This window comes from Phascolarctos cinereus, unplaced genomic scaffold (assembly GCF_003287225.1).
Source record: "Phascolarctos cinereus isolate Bilbo 61053 unplaced genomic scaffold, phaCin_HiC Scaffold_2;HRSCAF=192, whole genome shotgun sequence".
NCBI classification, from domain to species: Eukaryota; Metazoa; Chordata; class Mammalia; order Diprotodontia; family Phascolarctidae; genus Phascolarctos; species Phascolarctos cinereus.
In genome coordinates this window covers 229,118,251-229,132,295 of record NW_027555625.1, presented here as the reverse complement: position 1 = coordinate 229,132,295, position 14,045 = coordinate 229,118,251, and the positions used below count along the sequence as shown (strand labels likewise).

Below are 14,045 nucleotides of genomic sequence, written 5' to 3'. Positions count from 1 at the left end.
AGTTATAACATCTCTACAAGGGAGACATATACATATAAGAAAGACAAGGCAATCTGAGGCAGGGAAGAGCACTAACTCCGAGGGGATGAAGGGCAAGCAGGAAAAGCTTCACAAAATAGGTAATAGCTTATTTTAGGAAGATGAAGATTCTAAGAAGTGAGAAGGGAGAGCATTCCAGGGATGGGAGACAGTTCATATAAATGGGAGAGGGAATGCTGAGTTCACGGAACAGCTTACTAGGCCAGTTTGGCTAGAACATGAAAGAGCAATATAAAAAAAATCTAGAATGCCAGATTTTAGAGTGTTTTTAAATGCCAGAGTGATTAGTTTGTAATTTATGCTAGAGGCAACAGGGAGCCACAGAAAGTTTTTGTGAACAGGGGAGGGACATGTTCAGATTTTTTAAAAAAATTTTTATTTTTTTTTTTGGTTGAGGCAATTGGGGTTAAGTAACTCGCTCAGAGTCACACAGTTGGTAAGTGTTATATGTCTGAGGCCGCATTTGAACTGAGTCCTCCTGACTCCAGGGCCATGTTTTATCCATTGTGCCACCTCGCTGCCCCCTGTGTTCTTTTGAGGAAGATTATTTTGGCATCTGTGTGGAGGACAGATTGAGAATGGGAAAGATCGGAAGTAGAGAGATCAATTAGGAAACTATTCTAATAGTTCAAGTAAGAGGGAATGAGGATCTGAAACAAGGTCAGGCAAGTACAAGGGGATCTATATGAGCCAGTTTGAGTTTTATTCACTGCTTCCCTGTATCTGTCCCACTGCCACACCCTTAGGACTTCTGGGTTTTTCCATTCACCCAACTGCTGACTTTATGTGTTGTCTCTGCCAATCAGAGTGTGAGCTCCTTGAGAGCAGGGACTGTCTAGCTTTTTCTTTTTGTAGCCCTAGCACTGGGAAATCATTTGTTCATTAATTCATTCATTCATTCTTGCTACCTGTAATCTTTCAGTCACATGCTTGAATACATTTCTCAAGAAGCTCGTTTCTGAAATCTTTCTTTCAACTGCCTAAGTTCTGAACAGCAGTCTAAATTCCTTAGCCTGACATGTACAACCTTGTATTAGTCTACTTTCCAGACTTTTCTTGTAGTAATTCCTTTTACATACTCTTCCTCTAGCCACACGAGATTACTAGCTGTCCCTCATCCATGTCCCACACTTTCCATACTCATGCTTTTTGCTTACTTCATTATCTCCAGAACCATTACCTTCTTTTTCCTTCTCCCTGCCTCACCCTTACCAAATTCCATGTGCTGAAAATTCTTCCAGACCTTGCTGAAAATCTAGCCTTCTATGACGCCTTCCCTGATGCTTTCCTTAAAATGAGGGCATACCAGAAGGTCACAGAAATGATCTTTCCTTTCTCTGACCCTGACCTCCCCCAGATCTTTTGACTTGCACCTTCCTTAGGCACTTATACCCTATTTTGTATTACAGCTATAGTTTGTGTGTGCATGTGTTTTGGTGTGTATGTGTCTTATCTCCCATCAGGATGAAATAAAAGATTCTTGAGGGCAGGGACTGTTTAATTTTTACCCTGCTGTGCCTTACATGGTACTTTGCATATGGTAGATATTTGATAAATGTTTGTTGAATTGAAACAAGAAAATCTTCCAATTCCTTTTAGAGATTTTGTGATCATACTTTAAAAAACCCCAAATATTAGTTTTGAGTAATATCAGATGTTCAGGTTTTGTACTCTAAATCAGCAGACCATCCAACAGAAGTATGCTGCAATCAGCTGCAAATTGTGCGGTATTTTATATAAATGTTATCACATGCCAATGAAAACTACAGTGGGGAGGGGAGGAATAACATCTGAATATCATATTCAGGCAGTAAAAAGGAGGATAATGATCTGTCAGTAATGCTATAAACCATCTGAGTCTTCAGAATTTCGAAACTAACCACTCAAGGAGATTCTGCATAATTTCAAAAGTATTACAGCTTTTTATGAGAAATTTCTAAGAGACACCAACTCTGTGTGTGTATGTGTGCTTTAAAATAGACAGACAAGAGGTCTGAAGAAGCAAGGAAATCACTGGTTTTATTATCTCTACCATTAGATTTTATGTACACTTGTTAGATACACAGTAAAAGCCATCCCACTCACTTTACCTTGGTGTCACACAATCAAAGAAAAATGGGAAATAGAGAAAGGCAATTAAGAAAAATTCATCGAAGGAATATATTGTTCTCTTCCAATATGTTAGGTTCTTGACAGTGAACATAGACATTCTTCCCAGTTAAGTCACGTTTAGGTTTTTGACAGTGAACACAGACATTCTTCCCAGTTAAGCCACATTCTTTTGTGCCTTTATGACCAAGGTTTGGGGATTATGGAATATTGGATTGGGAGTAAAAATGCTAACTGATGATTGTTCTCTTCCTTCACATTTTCTGCTACATTCAATTTCTCACTGATTTCCTAGTCTTTTTTCCCCTCTCTGAAAAATTGTTTTTGGAGAGACTGAAATACAAAAAGTCAAGTATCCAATGAATATTCAGCTTTCTTGAATTATAGAATGTGCAAGGAAATTGAAGCTTGCAAATGAGGAAAGGGAACAATTTTGAATATTTGGAATACAGAGCATTGGACCAATAGTTAAAAACTTCTGGACTCAGGATCTAAGTCTGCTACCGACTAGCTGAATGACCTTAGGCAAACAATCTAACCGCATTAAGCCTTAGTTTCCTATCTATAAAGGGAGGGATGATGATAATAATATTTGTTCTACTTATCTTGGGCTACTTTGAGGATCAAATAAGGATGTATATGAAAGAATTTGTAAAGTGCAATATACTATATAAATGTAAGGAATATTACCCCGATGATATTTAAATGATATGTAAATACACAACTGTATTATTAATACTATTTTTGACCATAGGCAAACTATTACTTTGTTCTGTTGTACTAGGCTCCAACCTCATTCAGAAACAGAATTCATGAATGAGTCAGTTTATGTAGTATTCAAAGGACCTCATAAACCACTGGTTTTCTCATCACACCTATGAGAAAGATGAAATCACCCTGGCTGATGGTAAAAGTGGAAAATGAAATCAATTTTCCAAAGCCACTAAGAAACCCAGGAAGAAAGCAGATGTTAGAGGTGATTCACATTACCAATCTATCAATTTGTTGAGGGAAAATTAAGGGCCAGCCTTCATGCTAGGTGTTGTGGGATACAAAAACAAATAAAGGGGATGGTGGTAGAGAAGAGGAAGACCATCATTGCCCTCAAGTGGCTTACCATATTCTGCAACTAAAGAGCACAAGATGGCATCTAATCAAATGGTTGCTATATTGTACTATTCAGATTAAAAGGCTATGGAAGTTCAGAGAAGGTAACACAGTTACATTAGTGGTGTAGACATGGTGCTTCAGAGAACTTTGGAAGGACTCTGAAGGTCCCTGGGAGATAGGCAATCAAAAATTTACTCACAGTGCTGATTTTACTACATTTTTTGTAAAGCTATTTGCTTTTAAGCCACCCAAAACACTTAATTCTGGCAACCATCAATCAACGTTTCATTAAACAGATGCTACTTTTAAGGCACTTTCCTCTCTATGTGTGAGAGAAAAGATATGATTTCAAAATATTTAATTACATTATGGGAGCTCAGTATTTAAAATGAAAAACTTGGGGCGGGTAGGTGGCACAGTGGATAGAACACCAGCCCTGGAGTCAGGAGGACCTGAATTCAAATCCGGTCTCAGACCAGATACTTGACACTTACTAGCTCTGTGACCTCGGGCAAGTCACTTAACCTCAATTGCCTTGCCAAAAAAATTAATAAATAAAATGAGGAACTCCATAAATACTACAAAACACTGATCAGAGAAATAAAGACAGAATAGTTGAGGAAATATTAATTACTCATGGGTAGGCTGAGCCAATATAAGAAAATGATGACACTAGCTAAATTAATTATTCAGTATCCTCCCTCTCACAACGCTTGAACCCTGCTCTCATCACACCTTTCCAACCCTATGCTTTAATACCAGCATTTCTATATTCTAAAGTTTCAGCCAAAGCAGACAGCTTTCTATACTTCATACTTGTGCCATGCTTTCTCACATCCAAGGATTTCCTCTCTCCTTCTTTACCACCTCCCAACATCTCTGCCTGCTGAAATCCTACCCATACTTCAAGGCTCAGTTTAACTAACACCTCCTCCAGGAAGATTCCCCTGATTCCCTCAGTCAATGACAGTAAGAGATGCTCACATTTATATAGTCCTTTAACACTTGCAAGGTGCCTTTCTCCTAAGAACTCTATGAGGTAGGCAGTGCTGAGCTCAGATGAGACAATGTAAATAAAAGCCTTGCAAACCTTTAAGCACTGTACAAATGCTAGTTATTATAATGCACTGTTTGTTCTTGCCTGTTGAATTTACTGTGTATTATGGTCATTTGTGTATCACTCCCCAGAGGGCATTTGCTTTATCTTATTCATCTTTGTACCCTTTCACTGACCAGCCCCCCCCCCCAACTGGAGCAGAACACAAAGCCTTACACATAGTAGGTACTGATATATATTTGTTTCTTCACATATATTTGTATTTGATCCTCAAAGAAACCCTATGAGATAAATAGGAAATGTAGGAAGTTTGTTTGATGAATGAATGAATGAATGAATGAATGAATGCTAAGGGAAGCAGGACTGGAGGAAGAAATGGCAAACCACTGCAGTATCTTTGCTAAGAAAATGCCATGGACAGTATTGACGTGCTTAACGTCGGTGGGATCAAGGAGATCTGGACATGACTGAAGAGTGACAACAAAAAAGGGATCAAGATGTTTTCCTTTCTAAATTCAAAATTAATTCTGGATGCTAAATCCCCACTTCAGCTGTATGCACTGAGGGTGGTCCCTGAATCTCTCATTTACCATGTGCCAAGGACGGTACAATGGTCTTCTAACTACCCACGAGAGGAAGTCTGGTGCAGTGAGTATAGCACTGGATTTGCAATCAGGAGACTTGGGTTCAGATATCACTGGACACTAGCTGTGTGACCCTGTGCCAAGTGACTTAATTTCTCTGTTTCCTCATCTGTAAAAGAAGAGGGTGGAACTTGCTGACCTCTAAGTGCCTTCTGGCTCTACATCTATGCGCCTGTCATCTGTACTCTTCTTGTTCGTGACACAGTATACTTACCAGCAAGTGACTCTGAGCTCTGACTGGTAACATTGTGTGAAGACTCCTGCAGTGCGTATGTGGATGTGGAAAGGGGTGAAGGGCTGATGCTGTTGGCAGACACATACGGAGAGCTGTAGGAAGAGCTGTAATACTGGGAGTATTGGCTCTGAGTAAAGCCTGGGTAGGATGGATATTCCTTAGGAAACACAAAAAGACAAAGATACGAAATAAAACATCATTTCGTAGCCTCCCTTTGCGCGCCCCTCCCCACCAATCTCAGCCATGGCTCATGATTTAGTGTCATGGAGAGGATGAGAAGAGTCACAACATTTCAGAGTTGGAAATGAGTTCAATGTTTATTCTGTACAACCTCTATGCAAATCATGAATCCTCCAAATGAATCATCAGCTGCCCATACAACACCCTGATAAATGGTATCAAACCAGCTTCTGCTTAAGGGTCTCCAGAAGCTCCAAAATGTACTATCTCATAAGGCAACTCATTTTGCCTTTCAAAGCTGTAGTTTAAAAAAAAAATTCAGAGATTTAGGAGGGGAAAATTTATTGAGGAAATATTAGGACGTAATGGAATATGATTGTTTTTTGTTTAATTATGTGTTTGATTTATATTTGAAAACCCAGAATGAGGCAAGAAGTACCTGGGCTAAGACAGTGTTGGGGGTGGGGTAGGAATAAGAACTGGTGTTTCTTACAGTTATAAAAACTTTTAAAACTATCTTTAGCCACATCACCAGTGCTCACTAATCCCGTACTCTACATGTGGGTGTTAATATAATACCCTTGGGCACATCTCTAATCAGAGAGAGGGACATCCTCTCCCACATTATTATTTCATGTGGGGAAATCACAATGGGAATTTCATGAGGAATACTGCTCATGTTCTTCATCATTCTTTGTTATGTTTTGCTAAGGGATTCATGTATTTTAAAAATGCATTATTTTTAACAACCTTTTCTTTTTAAATTTTGAGTTCCAATTTCTCTCCCTCCCTCCCATCCTTCCCCCTCCCACTGAAAAGGCAAGCAAAATGATATTAATGATATATGTGAAATCATGCAGAACATATTTACATATTAGCCATATTGTAAAAAAAATAAAGTGAGAAAATTATGCTTTAATTTGCACTCAGATTTCATTAGTTTTCTCTCAAGAGATGCATAGCATTTTTTCATCATGAATTCTTTGGAATTGTCTTGAAACATTGTATTAATCAGAGTAGCCAAATCTTTCACAGTTGACCATCATTACAACACTGCTCCTATGACAACACTGTACAATGATTTCCCAGTTCTTCTCACTTCACCTTGCATCAGTTCATATAGCTCTTGCCATGTTTTTTTTAAAATCTATTTATTTATTTTATTTTTCTTATGATCTGGAAACTACCTCCTTGTAACACCCAGTGATCCCAATTCTAATCTCTGAAGCCAAGCGGAACAAGTCTGATCAATCATACGATAGGCCTTGAGATACCTGGAGCCATCCCCTTCCCCTGCAATAAAACATTCTCCTCTGGGCTAACCATCACTAGTTCCTGCACTACTCTTCATATGGTATCCTTCTTTGATCTCTTACCATCTTAGCTGTCCTTCCCTCTTTGATCCTACTAAAATACCATGTTCAGTTAATCTCAAATGAATTTGAATCACCTCAATACTGGAGAACTGAAAAGGAAAAACTTCCTACTCTCAGTAAAAGAGTAGGACTGTTGTTTGTGGAAGGTAGCATAAATACTCAAAGGCAGCACAGTAGAGTGGGAAAGACAAGACCACTGCCTTTGGAGTGGAGTTAGTGGAGCTAGGTTCAGATCCTACCTTAGTCATTTAATACCATATGGCCTTGGTAGTCTCTTGATTCCATCTGTAAAACTGAGGTGGTTGTACTAGTTGGCCTCCAAGGCTTCTCTGGCTCAATATCTATGACCCTATGACCTTATGGGATGGAGTTGCTATGCTGGACGACTTTGTTTTTTCTTTGTTACAAGGACAGGTTTAAGGAGTGGGTATCAAGAGGAAAAATGACTATTGTCAACAAATGTAAAAATAATAAAATATTGTTGACAGGACCAGAATTTAGATTCATAGAACATAAAGCAATTTTCAGAGACAGCTTCTAATGTCCTCCAATTATAGAGCAAAAAAAGGTCTTTAGAGATCTTTTGGTTCAGCTTCCTGAACTACCAGATCAGGAAACTAAGAATCAGAAAGGGAAAGAGATTTGCTAGTTCTTTTAACACACATTATGGATGTGGTAGTCTTTAAAACCACACTTACAGACGGCAAACACAGCTCAACCCTTTTATAACACAGATATCTATCTGGGGAGTGGGAAAAGAAGGAATGAGCATTTATTAAATGCCTAGTATGTGCCAGGCCCCATGCTAAATGCTTTACAAATATTATCTTGTGTGATTTTTTTTTTTGCTTTTTGATGAGGGTTAAGTGACTTGCCCAGGGTCACACAGCTGGTAAGTGTCAGGTGTCTGAGGCTGGATTTGAACTCAAGTCCTCCTGCTACTGTGCCACCTAGCCGCCCCTATCTTGTGTGATCTTCACAACAATTCTGACAGGTAGGTGCTATTATTGTCTCCATTTTACAGTTGAGGAAACCGAGAAAAACAGAAGTTAGGAGCTATCGACCATGGGCAACTCACTTAAGTGTCTGTGGTTACATCTGAACTCAGGTCTTCCTGACTCGAGGCCCAGCACTCTATCCAATGTGCCACACAGCTGCACTGGTTAGAGTGCCTCTTAATTCAGGGAGGACTAACACTTGATAATGCCAGCTAAGTCATCTTGTATCAGGATTTAATTGCATTCATCAGTTGTGTTTAATGGTAGAAAGAGTGTTGAACTTGAAGCCAGGAGACCTGGGTCTGAATCATGCCTCTAACACTTATTAGCTGTGTGCCCTCTGACAAGTTATAATTTCTCAAAGTTTCAGCTTCTTCATCTATAAAATGGGGATAATAATAATGGCACTACCTGTCTCTCCACTGAAGGGAAATAACTTTGGTAACCTCAAAGTGCCATACAAAGTGAAAATGGGGATTGGAATAATTCCAGAAGTAAGATCTGACCCAAATCATAGCTAAATCCATGAAAAAAATGAACAGGCCAGGCGACAACTGTATCAGACTACACCAGCTGTTTGCCCAAATGCTCTGATTTTAAGCTAATATTTTGTTTTAAAAAGGAAAGGGCTGCCCCTCCAATCTATCACTAATGACTCTGTACCTGATGCATGGTTCCGAATCCTGCTGAGTTGGTCAAGCCATTTGCCCCTTGATAAATCCCTGAGGCACCTGCAAAAAGGAAAGAGATACACACTGATATTAGATTTCTTACCCATGGGAGAAGGGGGTGGGATATGGACATGAAACACTCATCACTTGAAGTGATGGGCAGTGATAAATACAGCAGTGCACACACACAAGCATATAGGTAGCCAGTCTAGACTTTTGGGACATGTGGTTTTTAAAATGTTAACGTCCCTTGTCGAGTTGGTTCTGATCTCTGCCTATAAAATGAAAGTTAATAAATCACCAAAGTCGGGGCCTACTTACAGCATAAGGACTAGCATGGGACAATATATCACGTATTGAAAGGCATTTTAAAAACAACCATTAAGCCCAGTCAAAATAAAAGCCCATAAGGGAACTGAGAAAATGCAGATCCAGCCTCAGCTGGGAAACAAGGCACCCAGCCAGTCAGCTTTTTATCCTATTCTTTTTTTTAAAGGTAATTTGAAGATTTTTGTATCCTCCCCCAAGACGTGTAGTTATGTGCACAAAGAATGGAAATTTTGGCATGCTAACATCTGAAATGAGAGGAACTGAGGGACCTACTTAGATGAAATATGAGATGATGCACAGGAAAACATAAGACCTAGGCTGCCGACCTTGTTGTACCATGAACTTGCTATGTGACCTTGCGCAAGTTATATTCCCCTCCCTGGACCAGTTTATCAACTGTCAATACTTCAGTGGACATTCATAATTGGAGAACATCCAGAGGAAGGTTATCAAGATAGTGAAGGTTAAAAGAACCAGGAATGTTTAAGCTGGAGATGAGAAGACTCATATGAGGGGGAAGGGTCATGATATTTGTCTTCAAGTATGTGAAGGGCTGTCACGTGGAAGAGATTAGACTTGTTTTGTGAGGTTAGGAAAAACTTCCTAACATAATTATCAAAGACTAGAATGTGCTGCTTTGAGAAGCAGAAGGTCCCCTATCATTGAAGGTCTTAAGCAGAGGCTGGGTAACCACTTGGGAGAAGATAAGATCGTTGAGGGCAAGAACAGCTCCCATGTTGTCTTTGGATGCCCAGTGCCTAGAAATACCTGGCCATAGTAGGTGCTTAACAACCTACTCATCTCATAAATCCTCTATGGTGGCTCCTCCAGGATTAAGAAAAAAAAATTCACGGGTTCCAGTGATGATACATTCTTATGTTAGTCCTCATTCTTCTAAATGACCAGATTGCCCTCCTCCTTCTTTTTCTAATTACTGGATGATACTTATTTAAAACCAATTTTTTTCTATTGTCAAACATTTTTTCAATCTCCCCTACTAGGAAAAAAGAAAAAGAAAACCAAAACCAAAAACAAAACCCTTGAACAGTAAAGCAATACAAATTTTCATATTGGCCATGTCCAAAATGCATCCCATTCTGCATATCAGTCCATCACCTCTGTTAGCAGACAGGTAGTATTCTTTATTACGTTGGTCCTCTGGAACCATAGCTAATTATTGTGTTGATAAGAGTTTTTAAGTCTTTCAAAACTGTGATTTTTATAATGTTATAGTATAAATTATTCTGCTGATTCTGCTCACTTCACTCGGTATCAGTTCATACTAGTCTTCCCAGGTTTCTCTGAAACCATCCTTTTCATCATTTCTTACAACTGTATTATTCCATTCCATTATATATTATAATTTGTTCAGTCATTCCTCAGTTGATGCTCCCCCTTAGTTTCCATTTCTTTAGCATTATAAAAAGCTACACTTTTGTACAAATAGGGTCTTTTCCTCTTTCTTGGATCCTGTACTGCTTTAGCTGGGTCAAAAGATATGTGTAGTTTGATAACTTTTTGTGTAGAGTTCCAAATTTTATTCCAGAATGGCTGTATCAATTCATAGCTCCACTAACAGTGCATCAATATGCCTGTTTTCTCATAGCCCCTCCAACATGTCATTTTCCCTTTTTGTCAACTTTGCCAATCTACTGGATATAAGATGGAACTGCTCCCTTTCCTTCCTAACCCTTCCCTTTCTCTTCCCTTTAATGTGCATTTTAAAAATAATTAGCAATATGGAGCATTTTTTCATATGACTATGGATAACTTGGATTTCTTCTCTTGAGAGCTTCCTGCTCAAATCCTTGACCATTTGTCAATTCAGGAAGGGCTTTTATTCTTGTAAATTTGAATCACTTCCTTACATATCTTGGAAATGAGACCTTTGTCAGAGAAAATTTTCTGCAACGATTTTTCTTGGTTAACTGCTTGTCTTCTAATCTTAGCTGCAACTGGATTGGTTTGTGTGAAATCTTTTTAATTTTTTGCAGTCAAAACTGTCTTATCTTCTGTGATCCTCTCTATGCTTTGTTTAGTTAACTTCTCTTATCCATAGATCTGAAGGGTAATTTTTTTCCTTGTTCCTCTAATTTATTTATGGTATGACTTTTTATATTTAGGTTATGTACCCATATGGTACCCATATGACAACCCATAGTCTGAGTTGTCAGTCTAAGCCTAATTTTTGCCAGTGTTTTCCAGTTTTTTCCAGCAATTTTTGTCAAATAGTGATTCCTCATTCCAGTAACTGGGGTCTTTGTTTTGAATGACACCATTTACATAACTTATTGTGCACAACTAAAATGAGGCATGAAACAGGGAGCCTATAAAGGTCCTCTAGTCTCTCTATTTTACATAACTTCCATTTTATAAATGACAACCAGAGGTTGGTCTAAGATCACACAGGTAATAAGTGATTGAGTAAGGTCTGAATTCAGATCTTTTGATTCAGACCTTTCCACTACAACATGCTTTCTTCTTCTCATCCCCCAATTTATTCCTTGTAGATGGTAAATCCATTACTTATAGTTCTGTTGAGATCCTCTAGATATTCCTGTTTGTGGATGTCATAGGGCTAACTATAAATCCAAGACAATGATGATAACTACTATTCCAACTGCTGCTGTTGCTAATGCTACTGCTAGCGCTAGTGCTACTACTATTACAGCAGTTAAAAGTACAACTTCTTCTACTACTATGATTCCTCAAATCATATCACGGATTCTCAAGAGAGAATGCTTAAGACTCTACACAGGAAAAACCAAGTAGATGAAGAATGTTTACTGCCCAGATTTGTGTTCGAATGGACAGTCCTCTTAATTAGTCCAGTAGTACATATATCTTAGCTACACACTGCAGACAGACAATGATCTGGGCTGAATAGGAGAACAAGCGGGACTGTATTTGGGAAATTTTCCATATTCCCAAGCTGTTTCTTTTTCTTTTTAGGCAATTGGAGTTAAGTGACTTGCCCAGGGTCACATAGCTAGTAAGTGTCAAGTGTTTGGTCTGAGGTCAGATTTGAACTCAGGTCTTCCTGAATCCAGGGCCGGTGCTCTATCCACCGTGCTGCCTAGCTGCCCCATCCCAAGCTGTTTCTTGACACAAAATCCACATTTTAAAATCAACAATATCATTTTATGTATACAATAATATATAATAGTATTAATTTTTATTTGTAATGACATTTTAACATCAATAATCTTCCAATAATGCTCTATGGCTGTGAATAACAGAAAGCTACTCTGTCCAAGGAACTAAAACCGCAGGTCCCCAAAAGTCGGTGGGTAGATTCAGGGCAGACACGGATGGGCTGTAGCACACTGGCAATAATGACCTGTAAAATGCTGTCAGTTTCACAACTCTCGTATAATGAGTGAGCTGGATAGGATGAACTCTACAATGCCTTTTGGATCTCATGCTTTGCATTCTAAACTCTTTTCCAAGTCCGACTTGTATGTTCTATCTTCTCAAGTCCTTTCCAGCTCTGTGATTCTACGACATGTCACTTGCCCAATCGAGTCAAGTATTTGTCGGATATTTGTGCAGGATACAAAAGAAGTAAACTACATTAACCCTGTCTTTTGGAAACCTATAACTTCTTGGAATGAAGTGCCATTTATATACTCAGTAAATAAGTGTTGAATGAATATCTGTTGTTGTTGTTCAGTCGTTTCACTTGTGCCAAACTCTGCATGACTCCATTTGGGTTTTTCTTGGCAAAGATACAGGAGTGATTTGCCATTTCGTTCTCCAGCTCATTTCACAGATGAAGAAACTGAGACAAACAGGGCTAAGTGACTTGCCCAGGGTCACACAGCTACTAAGGGTTTGAAGCCAGACTTAAAATCATGAAGATGACCTTTCTGATTCTAAGCCTGGCACTCTATCCACTGTGCCATCTAGCTACCTGAATGAATTTACTTATATGAAATTATAAAGTACTCATAGAATATATAGATTCAGAGATGAACAGGACCTTCGAGATCATCAAATCCAACTCTCTCATTTCATAGATGGAGAAATTAAGGCAAAGAGAGGGGAAAGATCTTGTCCCAGGTCACACAGGTAGTCAGTGAGAGAGGCAGCATTACAACACGGTTCCCCTTACTCCCAATCTTTGGGTCTTTTCATTGTTATTACTATTATTATTTTTAATCATCACTGAATCAGTAAAACTCCTGCTAGCCTTTGCCATAAGGAAGGAGACGGCAAGAATATAAAGAAAAATGTGGTAAGAAGGTACCTACATCTCTAGGCAAGTGTCTGATGGAAGATGGCCCACATCCCACTCAAGCCAGAAGAATCTTCAATAGCAGCTGCACCCACAGGCAATCTTCCCAGGGCTCAAACAGGAGCCCTGAACATGACACTGTCCCCTCTCCTACTTCCTGGAATGAGTACTTCGTGTTGGGGGACAACCCACAGAATTCTTCCAATGTAGCAAAGCATGCTGGAGTACCATACTACTCTCTGTGGGCTGCCCAGGCATGTTGGCTAGAAGGAATGTGCCAGTCCCTTCAGTTCAAAGCTGGCTGGCTCTAGCTTAGTCACTATGGTAACCAGTTGGCCCTTCCATTTGACAAAGCAGAGGTCCTCCCCATCTTATTCCCTTGGGAAGAGACGCAAAGGTGAACTTGTCTTATCTGTCTCTGTGGCCTCTTTCTTCCCTTTACTAGATTCATTTTCTTTCTTTCTGAAAGAAAAGGACCAGCTCTATGTAGAGCTGCTTAGCCAGGGTTTAGAAACAAATAATCCTCAGTGTCTTCACTTGGTATCCTTTCTCCAAAATATCCTCTTGTTTGTTTTTATTTTAAGACGCTGGATTAGCTGGGGAATGGACAGCTGAACAAACTTCAGTTAGCCAAGTGCAGTCACAAAGCACATGCAGTGAGAAATATATCTCGTGCCAAAGACAAACATAGGGGGTGAGGACAGGGGAGACAGCCCCAGAACTAATTTGCCATCACATGTGGCCCTTTAAGCATTTTTTTTTGAGCGAGGTCAGGCAGTCAGCCACTGCTTTGAGGATTCTCCTGGAATGCCAAATACTGGCACCTTCTCCATCTATGTTCTCACCCCCCTTATGATGGTCAGGGTACACAGAAGGGGGCTGGGGATTCAGAGGGCTGATATCAGAAAAGGCAATTCCTCAGAAGGAGACCCTAAAAACAAGCAAACAAACAAATAAACAAAAATCACACCCTGGGTTCCAAGAGACTGACTTACAGAAACTCAATTCCTGACTGATCCTTAGCTTTCTCATCTACAAAATGAGGAGGCAAGACAAGAC

General features: G+C 39.4%; 1 protein-coding gene across 1 annotated transcript in view; it reads right to left on the bottom strand.

The window, feature by feature from the left end:
* EYA2 (EYA transcriptional coactivator and phosphatase 2) overlaps positions 1-14,045 on the bottom strand; it is a 246,806-nt gene that overhangs the window by 78,254 nt on the left and 154,507 nt on the right. The window contains 2 exon segments of the mRNA XM_078149854.1: positions 5,174-5,351; positions 8,412-8,479. Of these exon segments, the coding sequence (XP_078005980.1) occupies positions 5,174-5,351; positions 8,412-8,479 (246 nt within the window).